At 59.7% G+C, this 14,491-nt stretch overlaps 1 protein-coding gene across 4 annotated transcripts in view; it reads right to left on the reverse strand.

Annotated features, from left to right (window-relative positions):
* TNS3 (tensin 3) overlaps positions 1–14,491 on the reverse strand; it is a 174,509-nt gene that overhangs the window by 63,845 nt on the left and 96,173 nt on the right. For all 4 annotated transcript variants that reach the window (XM_081079437.1, XM_081079438.1, XM_081079436.1 and 1 more), the window contains 3 exons: positions 5,238–5,367; positions 4,863–4,928; positions 4,351–4,455 (listed from right to left, as the gene is read on the reverse strand). In XM_081079437.1, the coding sequence (XP_080935563.1) occupies positions 4,351–4,455; positions 4,863–4,928; positions 5,238–5,367 (301 nt within the window). The remainder of the gene's footprint in view (positions 1–4,350; positions 4,456–4,862; positions 4,929–5,237; positions 5,368–14,491) is intronic.

Consider the following 14,491-nt stretch of genomic DNA (forward strand, 5'->3'; position numbering starts at 1 on the left):
AGTGGGCAGTGCCAGTCCCAAGTCCCCACGGACACAGAGGGTTCCTACAACCACTGCCCTCCCAGAAGTGTGGAGAAGGACGGACAAACTGATTATCTGCCTCTGTGTCCCACGCAGGGCACAGGCCCCGACCCCCTGCCTGGCACTGGGGAGGGGTCAGGAGCGGGCAGGCTGCCAAGGGGCAGAGGGGTGACGGCTCACGAGAAGAAAGCACTCTGTGTCTTGGTTCTGCTGGGTTTCAGGACAGAGAACCCAGTGCTAGGGCTGCGCAGTAAACGAGGTGGGTTTACTTATGTACGTTACCCCCCACTGACGTGCTCATGCAATCAGCACAGAAGTGAGGCTCCCACTGGAAGGAGCCTGCCCTGCATGGCTCTGTCCCCTCCCTGCCTGCCTGCCCCTCCCCCCTTCCAGGACCTTCCTGCGCCCTCCCAGACTCCATGACAAGTGACAACTCTCTTCTCTTTGGGATGGGTGTCTTGGTCCCTTGTGGCTCAAAGCCTGTTTGACTTTTCTACTGCAGTGACTTCCCTGCATGACTTCACTCCCCTTCTACAGGTTCTGGCATAATCCATCAGGGCTGAAATCACGGCTTGCCCACAGCTGTGTGACCTTGGGTGAGTTACTCGACTTCTCTGTGCTATGCTTTCCTTATCTGCAGAGAAGCCACCTGGCCAGGGTTGCCCTGGGGTTAGTATCGACTTAGGGACCCAGAGCCTGGGGAACAAGATGTCCCCTTGTGTGTGACTAATCAGTACATACAACTCAGCTCAATTGACCTTATTCTTGGGGAATTATGTTGAAGAATGCTTTTTTCTTAAAAATTATTCAAAGTTCAGTAAGTCTTCATGTGGCATGGCTCCAACGGCCCAAGCCCACGTCCCACAAGCAGTGTCCTTTCCCACGCACGTTTATGACTGCAGCGGCTAGAACCTGCTACTGTAAGATGTTTGCTTTTACTTTCCTGCAGTACGACCCCCTCTGTGCTGATTCGATAGGCCCTGGGTCTGTACCGTTTGTACTACCTCCCACCTCCAAATCAAGGGCGTGTGCTGGGCTTTGAGACCATGACCTTAACCGACAAAAGCACACACTGGCTGACTGTGACACTACAGGGCTGCAAGAAATGTGCCCTGCTCCTTTTTTTTAAAGGACAAGCCATAGATGGTGACAAACACTACGTCCCTGAGGGCGTGCACCTCTGGACAAGATCAAGTCCGCGGGCGGAGTTCCAGAAGTGCCTCTGTGCTAGCAGGCAGCTTGTCTCCCTGCACCAGCTCCCCTGCGAGCACTCGCCTGCCAAACCCCCAAACTCAGAGCTGCCCCCTAAACTGCAAGGTGACCAAAGCAGGACACCTGGCAGTGACACTGGGACACCACGCCTGCTATGGGGGCTGCTGACAATCACTTGCTTTGGAGCCTAGTTGAGCTCCCTGCAAATGTTTTCTAGAAACAAGGAGGCAGGCTGCAAATTCTTACAGAAACACACGTTAGAAAAAAAAAACTGCGAGAGGAGGAGTGAGGCATTCCAACCAGAAGCCAACGCCTCCCTGCCCGGGAAGGGACCCAGCGTCGGGAGATTCCAGCCGTTCCTGGCGGCCCCCTGGGCGTGGCCCCGGAATGCCGCGATAAAACCACGGGCTTCAGAGTGGGGCTGTGGCCGGCGTCCCCGACGGCCCACACAAATGTGACTGTGGCCAGCACTGCTGCCATCCGACACCCCACCCTGCCTGTCCCGTCCAGGGCACATGTCCTGGCAGCCTCTGACTAGGCCGCCAAGGTCCCTTTCAGATACACCTAGCTGTGACACACCTGAGCCCCAGAGAAGAAGCAGTGACATCGCCCTGAGCTGTGGACAGTGTCCTGAGGCCCGGCCGCATGGCACTGCTTGCCAGGTGGAAACGCTGTTCTGCGTGTTACACAACTCTCAACGCCCCCAGCACCACCTCCTGCCCTCCGGCTTCTGTCTGCTGAGCGGCTCTCCAAGGCCCGCTCTGTTGCAGGTCCTTGTGGCTTTGCAGAAGCCACACAGGCACACACCCGCGCTTAAGCTCCCACTTACCTTCCTCCCACACGGCCCAGCAGATCGTTAGTGCGCAGCTGTGGGACGGGCTCCTTGGGCAGAAAGCCGTCTGCCCAACAGCAGCGTCCTGCGCTGGGCCACCTCCCACAGGGCCCGGCCCCTCCGGCGAGCAGAGGTGGAGGCCTTGTTGGCAGAGCACGGGACTTTGATTCTGGCAAAGAGGCCAGTGCAGTGTAAACACGAGGGTGGGGTCTGCGGCAGCCGGGCTTCGTGAGACCTGCACTCTGGAGGCGGGGAGACGAGCCAGCCAGCGCCAGGCCTGCCTCTGCTCACTCAGCCCTGCAGGGCGCCATCCACAGAGCAGCTCCTGTGTCCACATTCTGCAGAACAGCAGCCCGAAAGCACGTCCACGCTCCCCTCCTGGGCGCGTGTGCTGAGTGGCCGTCAGGATGCAGGGCACAGAGCGTTTCCTGCACGACCCTCCCACCTCCCTCTCCCCTTGACTTGAGGCACCTTTACCCCCGAGGGGCCCTGCGCTCTGCAGCCCCTTCCAAGGGAGGGTGGGCATGATAAAGCCACATCCCGGGGACCTGGAAGGCCCCAAACTCTCATCAGGCCGGACAAGCGGGGGTGAGGGTGCATGGGGGTCGGGGGTCAAGTGTGTGCATCAGCCCTTCTCTCCCAGGCTTCTGGCTCCATTTGTCAGTCAGAACTCGGTCCCATGCTGGTGACGCGACCACAGGCCTGGGCCCAACCTGGCAAAGGTGCGCCTCCAGGCTTCACAGGTGCAGGGACGGCCACAGCCCTGCCTCTCCCCGGACAGACAGAACACGGTTTCCACAGATGAGACCACCTGACCCCACGAGGCTGGACCTGAGCTCCGTTCACGAGGCCAGGGTCCCTCCTAAGAGTCCACGAAAGGGGCCAAGGGCCTGATGAGGGCACTGCAGGCACTTCCAGGGACAGACGGGCTCTAGGCAGCTGGGTTTCATTTAGGGTGGGGTAGGGACAGGCAGAGCTGGAGGGGGCTGCTGTGACACTCACGTCCTGTCCTGCTATCCCTGGGAACCCGGTGCCTGAGGCTGCCGCCCCTCACGCCCCAGGAGCTCCAGCCTGGCAAGGAGGCTGGGACCCCACCTGCTTCCTGCCCGCCTCCCTGCCGCGGTGGCCTCCTAGGGACTGGGGGCCCAGCTGTGTCCTCATCCAGGGACCCAAGTCAGAGACTGCTGGCTCCGGGGAACAGCGAAGGGCAATGGGAAAGGGTCTGGAAGACGGGCCTCATGACTACGAGGGCTGGGAGGTGGGAATTCGGGAAGGAGAAGTCTTCCATCAAGAGTCTGCACAGGTGGGAATGCAGAAACCCACACGAGCTCTGCACAAGATCGCAAGCCTTTGGGGGACCCTCTGATGGAACAGTGTGGTGGACAAAGCAGGCATTCGAGACGCAAGCAGGTGCTAACACGGGCGTTACATGGGCTTACACGGGAAGGTCGGGCAGGGCTGGTCCCACCGTGTGACACACAATACGGAGAAACCAAACCCAGGGCACCCAGAGGTGGGCGCCATCTCTACCCAGCAGGACCGTCTGCACGCTCAAAACTGCGGCCAGAAGCCCAGGAGGGACAAGGAGCGATGTGCCATGCGGAGGGCACAATCGAGGACTCCAGCGTGCACCGAGGACGTCCCCCTGCAGCCCTGCAAGCTCACGACTCACGGAGATGGACGCGGTGCTGCTGTGTCCACCACACTGGCTTCTGGTTACTTTATATCTGGACACAACTCAGTGGACAGAACCTACTTGGATGCCTCTCCCAAATCAGGTCTGCTGCTCAGCCGGTGGCTGACAACCAGGAAATGCCTGCATTCCCACACACCCAGGAAACGTCTCCGTCCCACCCTGACATACGCCTCCAGTGGCTTCTTCCAGTAAACCCAGCAGACACCACCCTTCCCTCCATCCCTCCTTCGTGACGCTACAGCGACCCCAATCACGTGTTCCGTGAATATACGTTTGCGTGAGAGGGACTCGGCCCCGAGCAGACGCCTGGCACCCCACACACAGCTGGAAGGGTCAGAAGTAAGCGGGACGGTCCCGGCCACATGCACTGAGCACCGCCGGGCACGGAAGGCCTGGGGGGTGACCTCACCGCCCGGCCAGCACCCGTCAGAGCTGTCAAAGCCCAATTCTCAGGCCGGGTCTCCCGAGCACCCCCAAATCCACAGGGCCTGGAGCCGCACCTCCAAGGCACAGCAAGATGTGCAGCTCCCAGCAGCCCCCAGGGACTTCTCTGACCTAAATGTGGAGCTGACAAGACAAGTAGACGCACCTTCACCGTCGGCACCGAGGTTCTCGTAGGAGTCCCAGCGGACCAGCGGGTCGGCCGTATTGAAGTCCACAGGCACGCTGGGGTCGTTGCACAAATGTTCACACCCTGTGGGGGGCGGGGGAGGGACACAGGCATCAGTGCAGCAGAGCCAGCCCCTCGGGCACGTGCCCGGAGCTGAGGCCACCGGAGTCTGCACCCAAGGCCTGGCGTTAACCGGCCTGGCACGCACTGTCTCGGGCACAGCGAGCAGCAGTCAGAACTGCGTGGGGAAGGAGGGCAAGCCCGAACCCTCTGCCTGGGTGCAGCTCTGGGTGCTGCTCCTGCACCTCAGGGACACCCACACCCTTTCCCACTCAGGACCGGCTCAGGGCGGACGTGCGGAGACGCAGGTGTGGGCCTGGCCTGGCTCATGTTGTGAAAATGTCCGAGCCTGGGCCGCGGCCGGACACTGTTCAGGGCCCCAGACACGCCGGCCCCCCAAGCACAGCAGCACGCCGCCCTCTCTCACCCACCTTGCACCCTCTCGGGGGTGGCCGAGAACACTAACTCAATCTTCCCATTCGCAGGAAAACGGTCATCTGAAACAGAAATTGTCCTTCAACCAACGTGGCGACCAGGAGCCAACAAAGCGTGAATGGATTGTTGTCACACTCCAAACAGGAGAGCACCGGTCCCAAAGCCACCATGGCTCCCTGATGGCACAGGAATGCCAGGGGTGTCCTGGTTTCTCCAGTATTCTCTTTGCTGGAGCAACTGTCCGCCTTTCCTGAGATTGGTCATAATTTTGTCAACCGGCTAATTAGTGGGAGGAGGCAGGGAGAACAGAGAGCGACACACAAGCAGGCGGCCCACGCCGCTGCAGCAGCCCGGTGCCCGCGAGGCCTCACCTTTGCTGGCGCTGTCCAAATCCTCCTTTCCAAACACAAGCCCGTGGCCCTGGGCGGCCCCCGTGTGAAACTGCAGGCGGAAAATGACGTCCCGGGTGGCCGAGCGGTATTTCTTGTGGTAGCATTTCACCTGTGCCAAGAAACACAAGACAGCTGCAGGGGACAGTCGGCTCCTGGGGGTGACACGTGGGGTGTGCACCAGCGGGTCCCCCAGCAGGACCAGGCCCTGGTGACAGGCGGCACGACGTCCCTGCTGCCTGGCCCTTCCACAGGACGCCTGCACTGCCCTGTGGGACCAGGGCCCAAAAGGCCACCGTCCCCAGTTCCCAGCCGGCCACACCCGCCCTCAGACCCACCAACATGCTCTCCTCCTTCGGGAGACATCGGAACTGAAGTTCCACGGCGTCTTCTTATGAAATTCTAACGATCGTGAGGAAGTTTTTCTTTCATCTAAACTCCCCATGTTTCAACTTGACGCCTTTCTGTTTTCACCAAGGCAGCAGGAGGGTGCTTACCACCTGTAATATGCTAAATGCTTACGTGCAGTAGGATCGAGAGAGAGAGAGAAAGAGAGAGAGAGAGAGAGAGAGAGAGAGAGAGACGGGGCGACAGAGACGAAGGCCTGGCCGGGTTGTCCGCACACCCCGCAACGGTCACTAGAGACGTGATGTGAACACGGGCTCCTCCCCGGGGCCCGAGGGTCCCCAGGGTCTCGGGCCAGAAGAGGCAGAACTCGGCTCTCAGACCGATGGAGCGAAGGGGAGGTGGGTACGCCCTCCCGTTCACATGCCCGCTGGGGAGGGGAGGAGGGAGCCCCAAGGGACAGCTGTGTTCCTGAAAGAAGCTTTTCCTGGAGAAAGACGTGTTTGCAATACTCCGCTTCACAAATGTGGTGACAAGTACCCACACTGCACTGTCCAGAGCAGCAAGGCTCCGTGTCACCGACCGCAGCTGTCACCCAAAAGGAGGTACAGCCCGGGAGGCGACCGAGGTTGTTTACCTCTGAGCCATTGGCCAAGACAGTCTGACAAAGGTCATACGCCATCCGGGGTGTTTCGTGTTGACAAACTCGTGCTGGGTAGTCCCCACCTGATCCAGGCCCTGGCCAGCCCCCATCTGGGGCGTCTGCAGCCAGCGAACAAGAGTTCTGGAGAACGTGATAACTCCCGTCGGCTTGCCTCCCGCCTGTGTGTGGGGTCTGCCGCCACCGCAGGACCGACCAAAGGGCCGTCCGTCCTCCGGAACCTTCTGGAACGTGCTACGTGCCCCTCACATGGCACTGCCCACGCCTCCTGCAGCCAGACCCCACCCCACACTGCAGAGGACACTCCGCAGAGCAGTCCCCACCTGCCCCCATCTCCATGGGATAGAGGGACCCAGCGTCCCTGTCTGCTCCTCCCCAGACAGGCGGCTTGAACATGGAGAAATGGGAGGTCCAGACTCATACCATCTCTCAAAGCTTTATAATACTGACAAAAACAAACTTCAAAAACACAACAAAGCTCCAGAAGCTGACATCCTGAGGGGGAGGTGGCCCCAGAGTGGCCCTCGTGATGGACAGCAGACAGTGGGGACCTTGGTGTGGCTCTGGCAGCCCTGCTCCTGCTCTGGGTTTTCCCTGCTGCCAGCGCCCCACATGGAGCCCCAAGGCCGCCCCACCTCCCGTGCTCCCTGGGTCCCTTCTCTGCTGCTCCCAGGGCTCAGCAGAGCTGCACACACAGCCTGACTCACGACAGGGTCCCTTGTGCACCAGGCATGGCAGACGCAGAGGTCAACACAGCCAAGGCAGGGTGAACACGGGAGAAGGGGGTGGCCGTCCCCCGGCTGAGAGCAAGGCTGAAGACGCCCAGCTTTTCACAGGACAACGGCTCAGAGAGTCCCGGCACCCGCTCCTGGGGGCTCCATGGGGCTCTGACAAGCCGTGCTGGCGGGGACCGGAAGCGCTGCCCACACCTCCTCTCGCCGTTTCAGCTCAACTTCTGTCCCCACTGGCCAGGCGGCCGCCACCCCTCCAGTCTCCTGACCACCTCAGGAGTGAGCACTGCTGTCTCCTGCAGGCAAGGAAACCAGGTGCCTCCATCGCATGGGGTCCCGCTCACGGCCAGGACAGAAGGCGACACCCACCCACCCGCAGGAGCCCTGCCGTCAGGGGTTCAGACGCCCCGTCAGCCGTGCTCATCAAGCTCACACGTGTCATTGTGGTGACAAGAGAGCGGGTCCTGCTCCTGACATTCGGGAGGAAGAAGAGCCAGGTACCCCTTGCGGGTTAAAGTAAGGATCACATTTCAGGGCGGTCAGAGGGACGCCCTCATCCGTCGGTGTGGGCGGCGTTTGCTCAGCGTTTGGAACATCTGCCTTTGAAACAGTTTGGAGACTTGCAGTCTCCACTTTGCAGTACAGAGAGGAAGTAGGACGCCGCGGCAGCTGCACCGGCTGATGTCACCCGACAGAGGCTGTCGCCACAGCCCACCCAAGGGCCCCTGGTGCGTGGGCCGCGTCACAACGCTCTGGGAACGTTCAGGTGTCAGGGCAGACCCTCACCTGGACGCAGCCTTCCCGACCATGCCGTGGACGTGGCAACGCCGGCCTCGTGACGTGTCACAAGGACCAGGTCGGCAGCGTACGGACAGCACCCCCGTGTGTGAGCACACGCTTTCTGCGGCATTCGGACCAGCTCCGAGCCTCCTGAAGGACGGGCGCGTCACGCTGCGTGGCTGATGCGGCATCTGGCCCAGCCTGGCCCCGCCTCGCCTTCCAAAGCCGCGTAAAACCGGGGTCCCCCAGATCGGACTCTGAGCTGTCCGTGACTGACCCAGCAGCACCTGAGCCTCAGTTTCCCCAGAGTGAACAGCACACACATGCACACGAGCGAGGCGCTGTCCTTGGTGATGAATCCTGACTCCGAGCACGAACTGCTCTGGTGTCAGGCAGCTGGTGAACTAACAGCCCTCGTGCTCCCAGGCCCTGCGGGCTCTGCTGGCTTCCAATCTCCCCCAAGAGAGAAAAGCACCTGACGAAAGGGGCAAGGCTCAGGGCCAGTCCCAGAGCACCAGCCCAGGTCAAGGTCGAGGCTGGCCTCGAGTGTCCCAGTTCCTGCTCCCCACTCAGCCCTGTGCAAGGCAGCTCCTATTCAGACCGACCTTCCCCTAAATCCTCTAAGCTTCCGTGTGGGGAACACAGTTCACAAGAAATGCAGGACCCTCTACGCACATCCAACTGGAAAAGGGAGTCACACATTTCACCCGACGTCGCTAGTGGCCCAGTGGCTGTCTAGACGGCCCTCTTCAGAGAAAGGCCCCCCACACACACACACACATACACACTTGAAGGTCTAGAGAGCTGGCTAGCTCCGGTCATCAGGGTGCCAGCAGTGGCCGTGATGTCACCAGAGCTGGAAATGAATCCAGAGGGTGTCGGTACTGAAATTCATTTCTAAACCCACTGAAGACTCACCCGCCACTGGCGGTCCATGACAACACATGAAGTCCCCTGCGCTAAGGCCACAGGACAAAGACCCCGCCATGTTGGGGAGACTCCCGGGACAGTAAGGGGTTCAGACGCATACACAGAAGGGCACCAAATACCAGGGCAACGGTGGGGGGACCCAGGAATGTCCCAGTACAGCAGAGCGAGGAGGGCACCGTGAGCCCGCTGCCTCCCCTGACCTTGCACAAACACCGGGAAGAACTGGCTACAGGGCTCTCTCTGCAAAGGCTCTTGGAGGATGCAGCCCCTCTGTTCAGAAGTCGGGGCTGAGCCCTGAACCACAAACACAAATCGCAGCGGCCATAGGGTCTGCAGAGCAGAGGCAGCAAGACCAGGCACGTGGACGGGCGTGTCGGCGAGGCCCTGGACCCCCGCCAGGCTCCCGCCCACATGCATTCCTGGCCGGGTTACATAACGATAACGCCGGCGTTCACCAGCGCCTTCCTGGGTGGGACTCAGGACTCTGACCTCCAGCCTGAGCACGCCCAGAGCCGGGCGGGCCCCTGTGTAGTGGGGGTGCCTGGGGAGGGCCGTTCAGACAGTGGCCACTGTCACCTTTGCCTCACCAGTCACAGTGCCACCACCAGCTCGCAAGTCAAAGCAGTGACAATAGCAGTCCACTCTCCCAAGTAGTTTTCCCAACCCCGTCAAGTAGGCAGCCTGACTCCCTGTACGAGGTCGGACAATTAAGTTCTCGAACTCACCCTACAAAAAGTGCTACACACCTCACTGCTGAATATCACCGCGGTCACCTTCAAAGTGCTCCCCTTGGGAAACTGTGCACCAATGCCAGCGCCTAGTCCACCCTTCAAAGCAATGTTGGAACTCCTTTTCTGGAATGGCCATCAGAGCTGTTATCGTATTACCCTTGACGTCCTGAATGTCATCAAAATGTCTTCCTTTCAATGTTTCCTTTCTCTTCGGGTAAAGAAAGAAGTCATTGGGGGCCAGATCAGGTGAGTAGGGAGGGTGTTCCAATAGTTATTTGTTTACTGGCTAAAAACTCCCTCGCAGACAGTGCGGTGTGAGCTGGTGCACTGTCGTGATGCAAGGGCCATGAATTGTTGGTGAAAAGTTCAGGTCGTCTAACTTTTTCACGCAGCCTTTTCAGCAATTCCAAATGGTAAACTTGGTTACCTGTTTGTCCAGTTGGTACAAATTCATAATGAACAATCCCTCTGATATCAAAAAAGGTTAGCAACATCCTTGCAACAAGTTCACCAACTTAATTGTCAGACCTAAACTGGACCCACAGAATCCCTCATGAGGAAACAGGCAAATTTATCTGCACGCAAGACTGACACCAAAACCACACAGAGGAGAACCCAAGGAGGACAAGATGCCATCTCACTGGAGGGTAACCAAGGATGAACGGCAGCCTGGCAGCACCTTCTACCTCCCCGAGCACAGAGGTGGCTGGGCAGAGAGGCCGTGAGACGGCAGCTATCGGGAGCGAAGCTCTAAGTGTCCTCTGCACTCAGGGTCCCTTCCGAGTCACAACTGTTGCCAGACTCCAAGTGAGGAATGAAATGCTGAATATGTGAACCTTCACACAGAAAAGGCCCCGAACCTCACGGCCCACCTGCCACTTTCTCAACTTGAGAAACGCCCCGTGGTTTGCAGAGGTACACCGAGCAGCGCCCTCCAACAGATGGGGCCAGGCCAGCACGGCCGTGCACGTGTCTCCTGCAGGTCGGGGGTGGGGGCAGGCTGCAGACGAGGCACTGGGCACATGTCCTGCCTCTGAGCCCGCAAACGCAGGCCGAGCAGCGCAGTGGGGGAGGGCACGGCCCGCCTTGTCCAGGGACACTGTGCCAACATTGAGGAACACGCTGGCCTTTGTCGTGCTGTGTTGTCCCCTGTGTTCGGGAGCCACAGCCCTGGGACTTCAAGCTGCAGCACCATGTGGACCCATCGGTCACGACCGGGGTCAGCATGACCTGGGTCTGTGGTCTCTGGCAGTGCCTGGGCTCCACGGACCCCTGGGAGGGGCCTGTCTCCTAAGCCTGTGCACCTGCAGCTCCCTCCTGAGTGCGTGCAGACAGCACGTTCCCGTGCCCCACAGTCTCCCACCTGCTCTACTCACACAACCACCCGGATCAGAACCCCTGGGAGCTGGGTCTGTGTGTGACTCACCTTCACAGCCACTGCCCTGCCTGGGGCAGCAGCCGCTGTGTGGATGGACGAATGAATGAGGGAATGAATGAATGAATGAATGAATGCTGGAGACAAATCATGGCCACTGGTGCCGGGTGACCAGTGGTACCTGATTTCACTAATCTTGCCAGATGGGCTTCATTTGATGAACACAGGGGTTATAGGCTGAACTGTGTCTCCCAAAATTCCTACGTAGGGGTGCTAACCCTACTATCTCAGGACGTGACTGTACTTAGAGGTGGGGTCTTTACAAAGGTGAGGGAGGGGACATGAGATCCTTTGGGCAGCCCTGACCCAACATGACCGGTGTCCTTGTCACAAGGACGTGAGGACACAGACGTGCACAGAGGACGACCACGGGAGGACACGGGGAGCAGATGCCATCTGCGCGCCCCAGGGAGGCCTCGGGAGGGACCAGCCTGCGACACCCCGTCTCAGACGACCCGCTTCCGGCACCGGGAGATGAATATCTGCTGGTGAAGCCCAGCCTGTGGTACTTTGTGCTACAACAGACATGGGAAACTAAGACAAGAGGTTGCAACTATGTTTAGGATTCTTAGAGACGAGTAAGTGAACTAAACCTCTTAGTAACTCTTTTCTGTGATGGAAAAATTCCCCTTAGCTGTAACTCGCGTCCCCTCCTCCCACGTGATGACATTGCAGGAAGTCCGTGGAGAGCACACAAATGCGTTGTCACCACAGGAAGTACCAACCTGGAGGCCATACAGCCCTAAGGCCACTGTTGGCCATGCACACGGGCGGGAGAGCTGCTTGATTGCAGTGACAGCTCCCGTGGAAAGGTCTGGGCACCCTATTTGCTGGCATTTCCAATGGGAACCAAAACTCAGACAGGGCCTCCGTGACACGAAATGTTCACCCCAAATTTCCCCCCAGCTACAGAGGCCTGAATGCCAGAAGGTTCCCTCAGCCTCAGCCGTCTTCACACACCGTTGCTATCCCTGCGACGTGACAGGCCTGAATACACATCGCTGCCGCGTGGCCCTTGGCTCCCCCACTGGGTGTCACCACTCACCCAGCAGCAGGCTCATGGGCCGCTGTCAGTGGAGACCCTGCTCAGCCAGCGCTGGTGTGTGGCCCTGCCCAGGGACTGTCACCTCAGCCACAGGGCCTAAAATGTAAGTTGGGGACAATGCTGACACACTGGGCATACTGCCTGCCTCATCAGCTCGTGGCAAGGTGCTGACAAACAGGTGACCGCTCCGCAGAGGTTACAAGTGCATGGCCCTGCTGCAGGCTGGCAGGCAGCTGCAGACGAACCATCACCGACATGGCATAAGGGAGGGAGTGGCCAGTCATGGCAGCACAGACACCCCTGGTGACTTCGGGCCATGTTCAAAATATGGCAGATAACAGTGTCCCCAGGGTAAATGACTGAGGAGAGGCAGAGAGGGGATCATATGTGATATAAGGGAGCTTAGACTTCCTCCCTCCCCCGGGGCAGGACACAGGCCGAGTGGATGGGAGCCTGTGTCACACAGCGTGGAGCACGGCTGGGAACACACAGCAGCAGCCCTGGGAGGAGGGAAGGAACCGCGTGCTGTCACAGGGTTCAGACGCAGAATTCATGAGATAATGAAGACGAAGCTCTCATTTGGAGTCTGGGGTGTGGGGTGGGGTCTAGAAACCAGCACGATGGATGCCAGTGGGCTGGGGACACCAAGCTGGGAGCCTGGGGCCCGAGGGCTGGTGGCAGAAGCAAGCAGAGGCAGGGGACCAACACCCCAGGGCACAGCAGCTCAGGACGGCCCCCGGGTGGCGAGGCTTGGGGACAACTTGGAGAGCAGGGGCTGCAAGCCGGCAGCTGGGGCACAGGACACTCCAGCAGAGGGAGTGATGGCCATGGCACGGACACGGCTGAAATGCCGCGGGCTGGGCTGTGCAGGGATGAGGGGTGGGGGGGACGGCAGGGAAGCAGGAGAAAACACTGCTTTGTCCAAGGATGGGAACCCCCAGGCTGAGCAGCTGGGGCTGCTGAGGGGAAGGGCTGAGCCCCACTCTGAAAGCCCCACGCCTGCCTGTTCTCCCCTGACTGTGGGGTCTCCTCTCCCTTGATGACCCTTCGGCCGACCATGCTACACAGAGACTCAAGGCCTACGGCCCAGCCAGGACACCATGAGCTGCCCAGTGCTGTCAAAGGTCCTGACGGCCCGAGACATTCAGCCCCCAGGCCCCGCGTCTGGAGGGCTCCGGCAGGCACACCCCGAACGCCTCCGTCTGCGGCTCATGCTTCTGGACATCTTGCTCAACACCAAGCAGCCTGGCGAGTGTCAGCTAGAAATGAAATTTTCTGGGAGGAGCCAAACGATCGCCCGTTCGGACTTCCTGCCGTAGCAAAGCGGGTGAGGGGCATCTGATGCCACAGCCAGTTCCCTGTGTAGCCTCTGGATCAAATGCACTCATGCAAACACCTTTCTGGTGGCTCAGACTACCGAAGTTGTCATCTGTCATCTGCGGACAATGCAGGCAGCAGCGCCCCATCCCTACAGGACCCTGACTTCCGGCTGGAGCGGCAAATGGCCTCATTGAGCTCCCCCTGTGCCCAGGGCTGGCTGGTGGCACCACCACACAGGAACCAAGTCCAAGCACGTCAGGCAGGCAGCACCTCCTCCGCCTGCCCCACCCCATTCCAGGACCTGCCTCCCAGCTATTCAGCCAAATCTCGACCCCTACCTACCCATGTCTCCTCCCAGTGACCCCAGGCCACCTGCTTAGACCACATTCCAGCTGAGCAGCACCTGTGACGTTTACTCAGCCCCTGTTCTCAGGCTGCCTACGGGTGGGACAACTGAGAGGTGGGGGGTGGGGCCTGCCCAGTCTTCTTCCAGAACTGGAGGCGGTGGCCAGGGAGTGAGTGTGCCCAGGGGTGAGTGTGCCCAGGTATGTGCCCAGGGGTGAGTGTGCCCAGGGGTGAGTGTGCCCAGGTGTGTGCCCAGGTGTGAGTGTGCCCAGGGTGTGTGTCCAGGGTGAGAGCGTGCCCAGGTGAGTGTGCCCAGGGATGAGCGTGCCCAGGTGTGTGTGCCCAGGTGTGAGTGGGCCCAGGTGTGAGTGTGCCCAGGTGTGAGTGTGCCAGGTGTGAGTGTGCCCAGGGGTGAGTGTGCCCAGGTGTGAGTGTGTCCAGGGTGTGAGTGTGCCCAGGGTGTGTCCAGGGTGTGTGTCCAGGGTGTGAGTGTGCCCAGGGTGAGTGTGCCGAGGTATGAGTGTGCCCAGGGTGTGTGTCCAGGGTGTGAGTGTGCCCAGGGTGAGTGTGCCCAGGGTGTGTGTCCAGGGTGTGAGTGTGCCCAGGGTGTGAGTGTGCCTAGGGTGTGAGTGTGCCCAGGGTGTGAGTGTGCCCAGAGGTGAGTGTCTTCCTGAACCCCACTGACCTGATTTGAAAAGATCCGGGTGGGGCCAGGTGGGAGTTCACCAACCACTAAGGAAGAGTTTTAAACCCAAATTTTTAGGGAAAGCTAACAAGAACCCTCAAAAACCCTGAATGAACCATTTATAATAAAACAAAAAGCTAACTCTTGAACCATGTTCCCTTCTTATCACAGCATGTTGTGCTAGGCCACGCGGAGACCCCATGAAGGCTATTCTACACAGAAGTGTCC

This window comes from Rhinolophus hipposideros (genome assembly GCF_964194185.1).
Source record: "Rhinolophus hipposideros genome assembly, chromosome: 18".
NCBI classification, from domain to species: Eukaryota; Metazoa; Chordata; class Mammalia; order Chiroptera; family Rhinolophidae; genus Rhinolophus; species Rhinolophus hipposideros.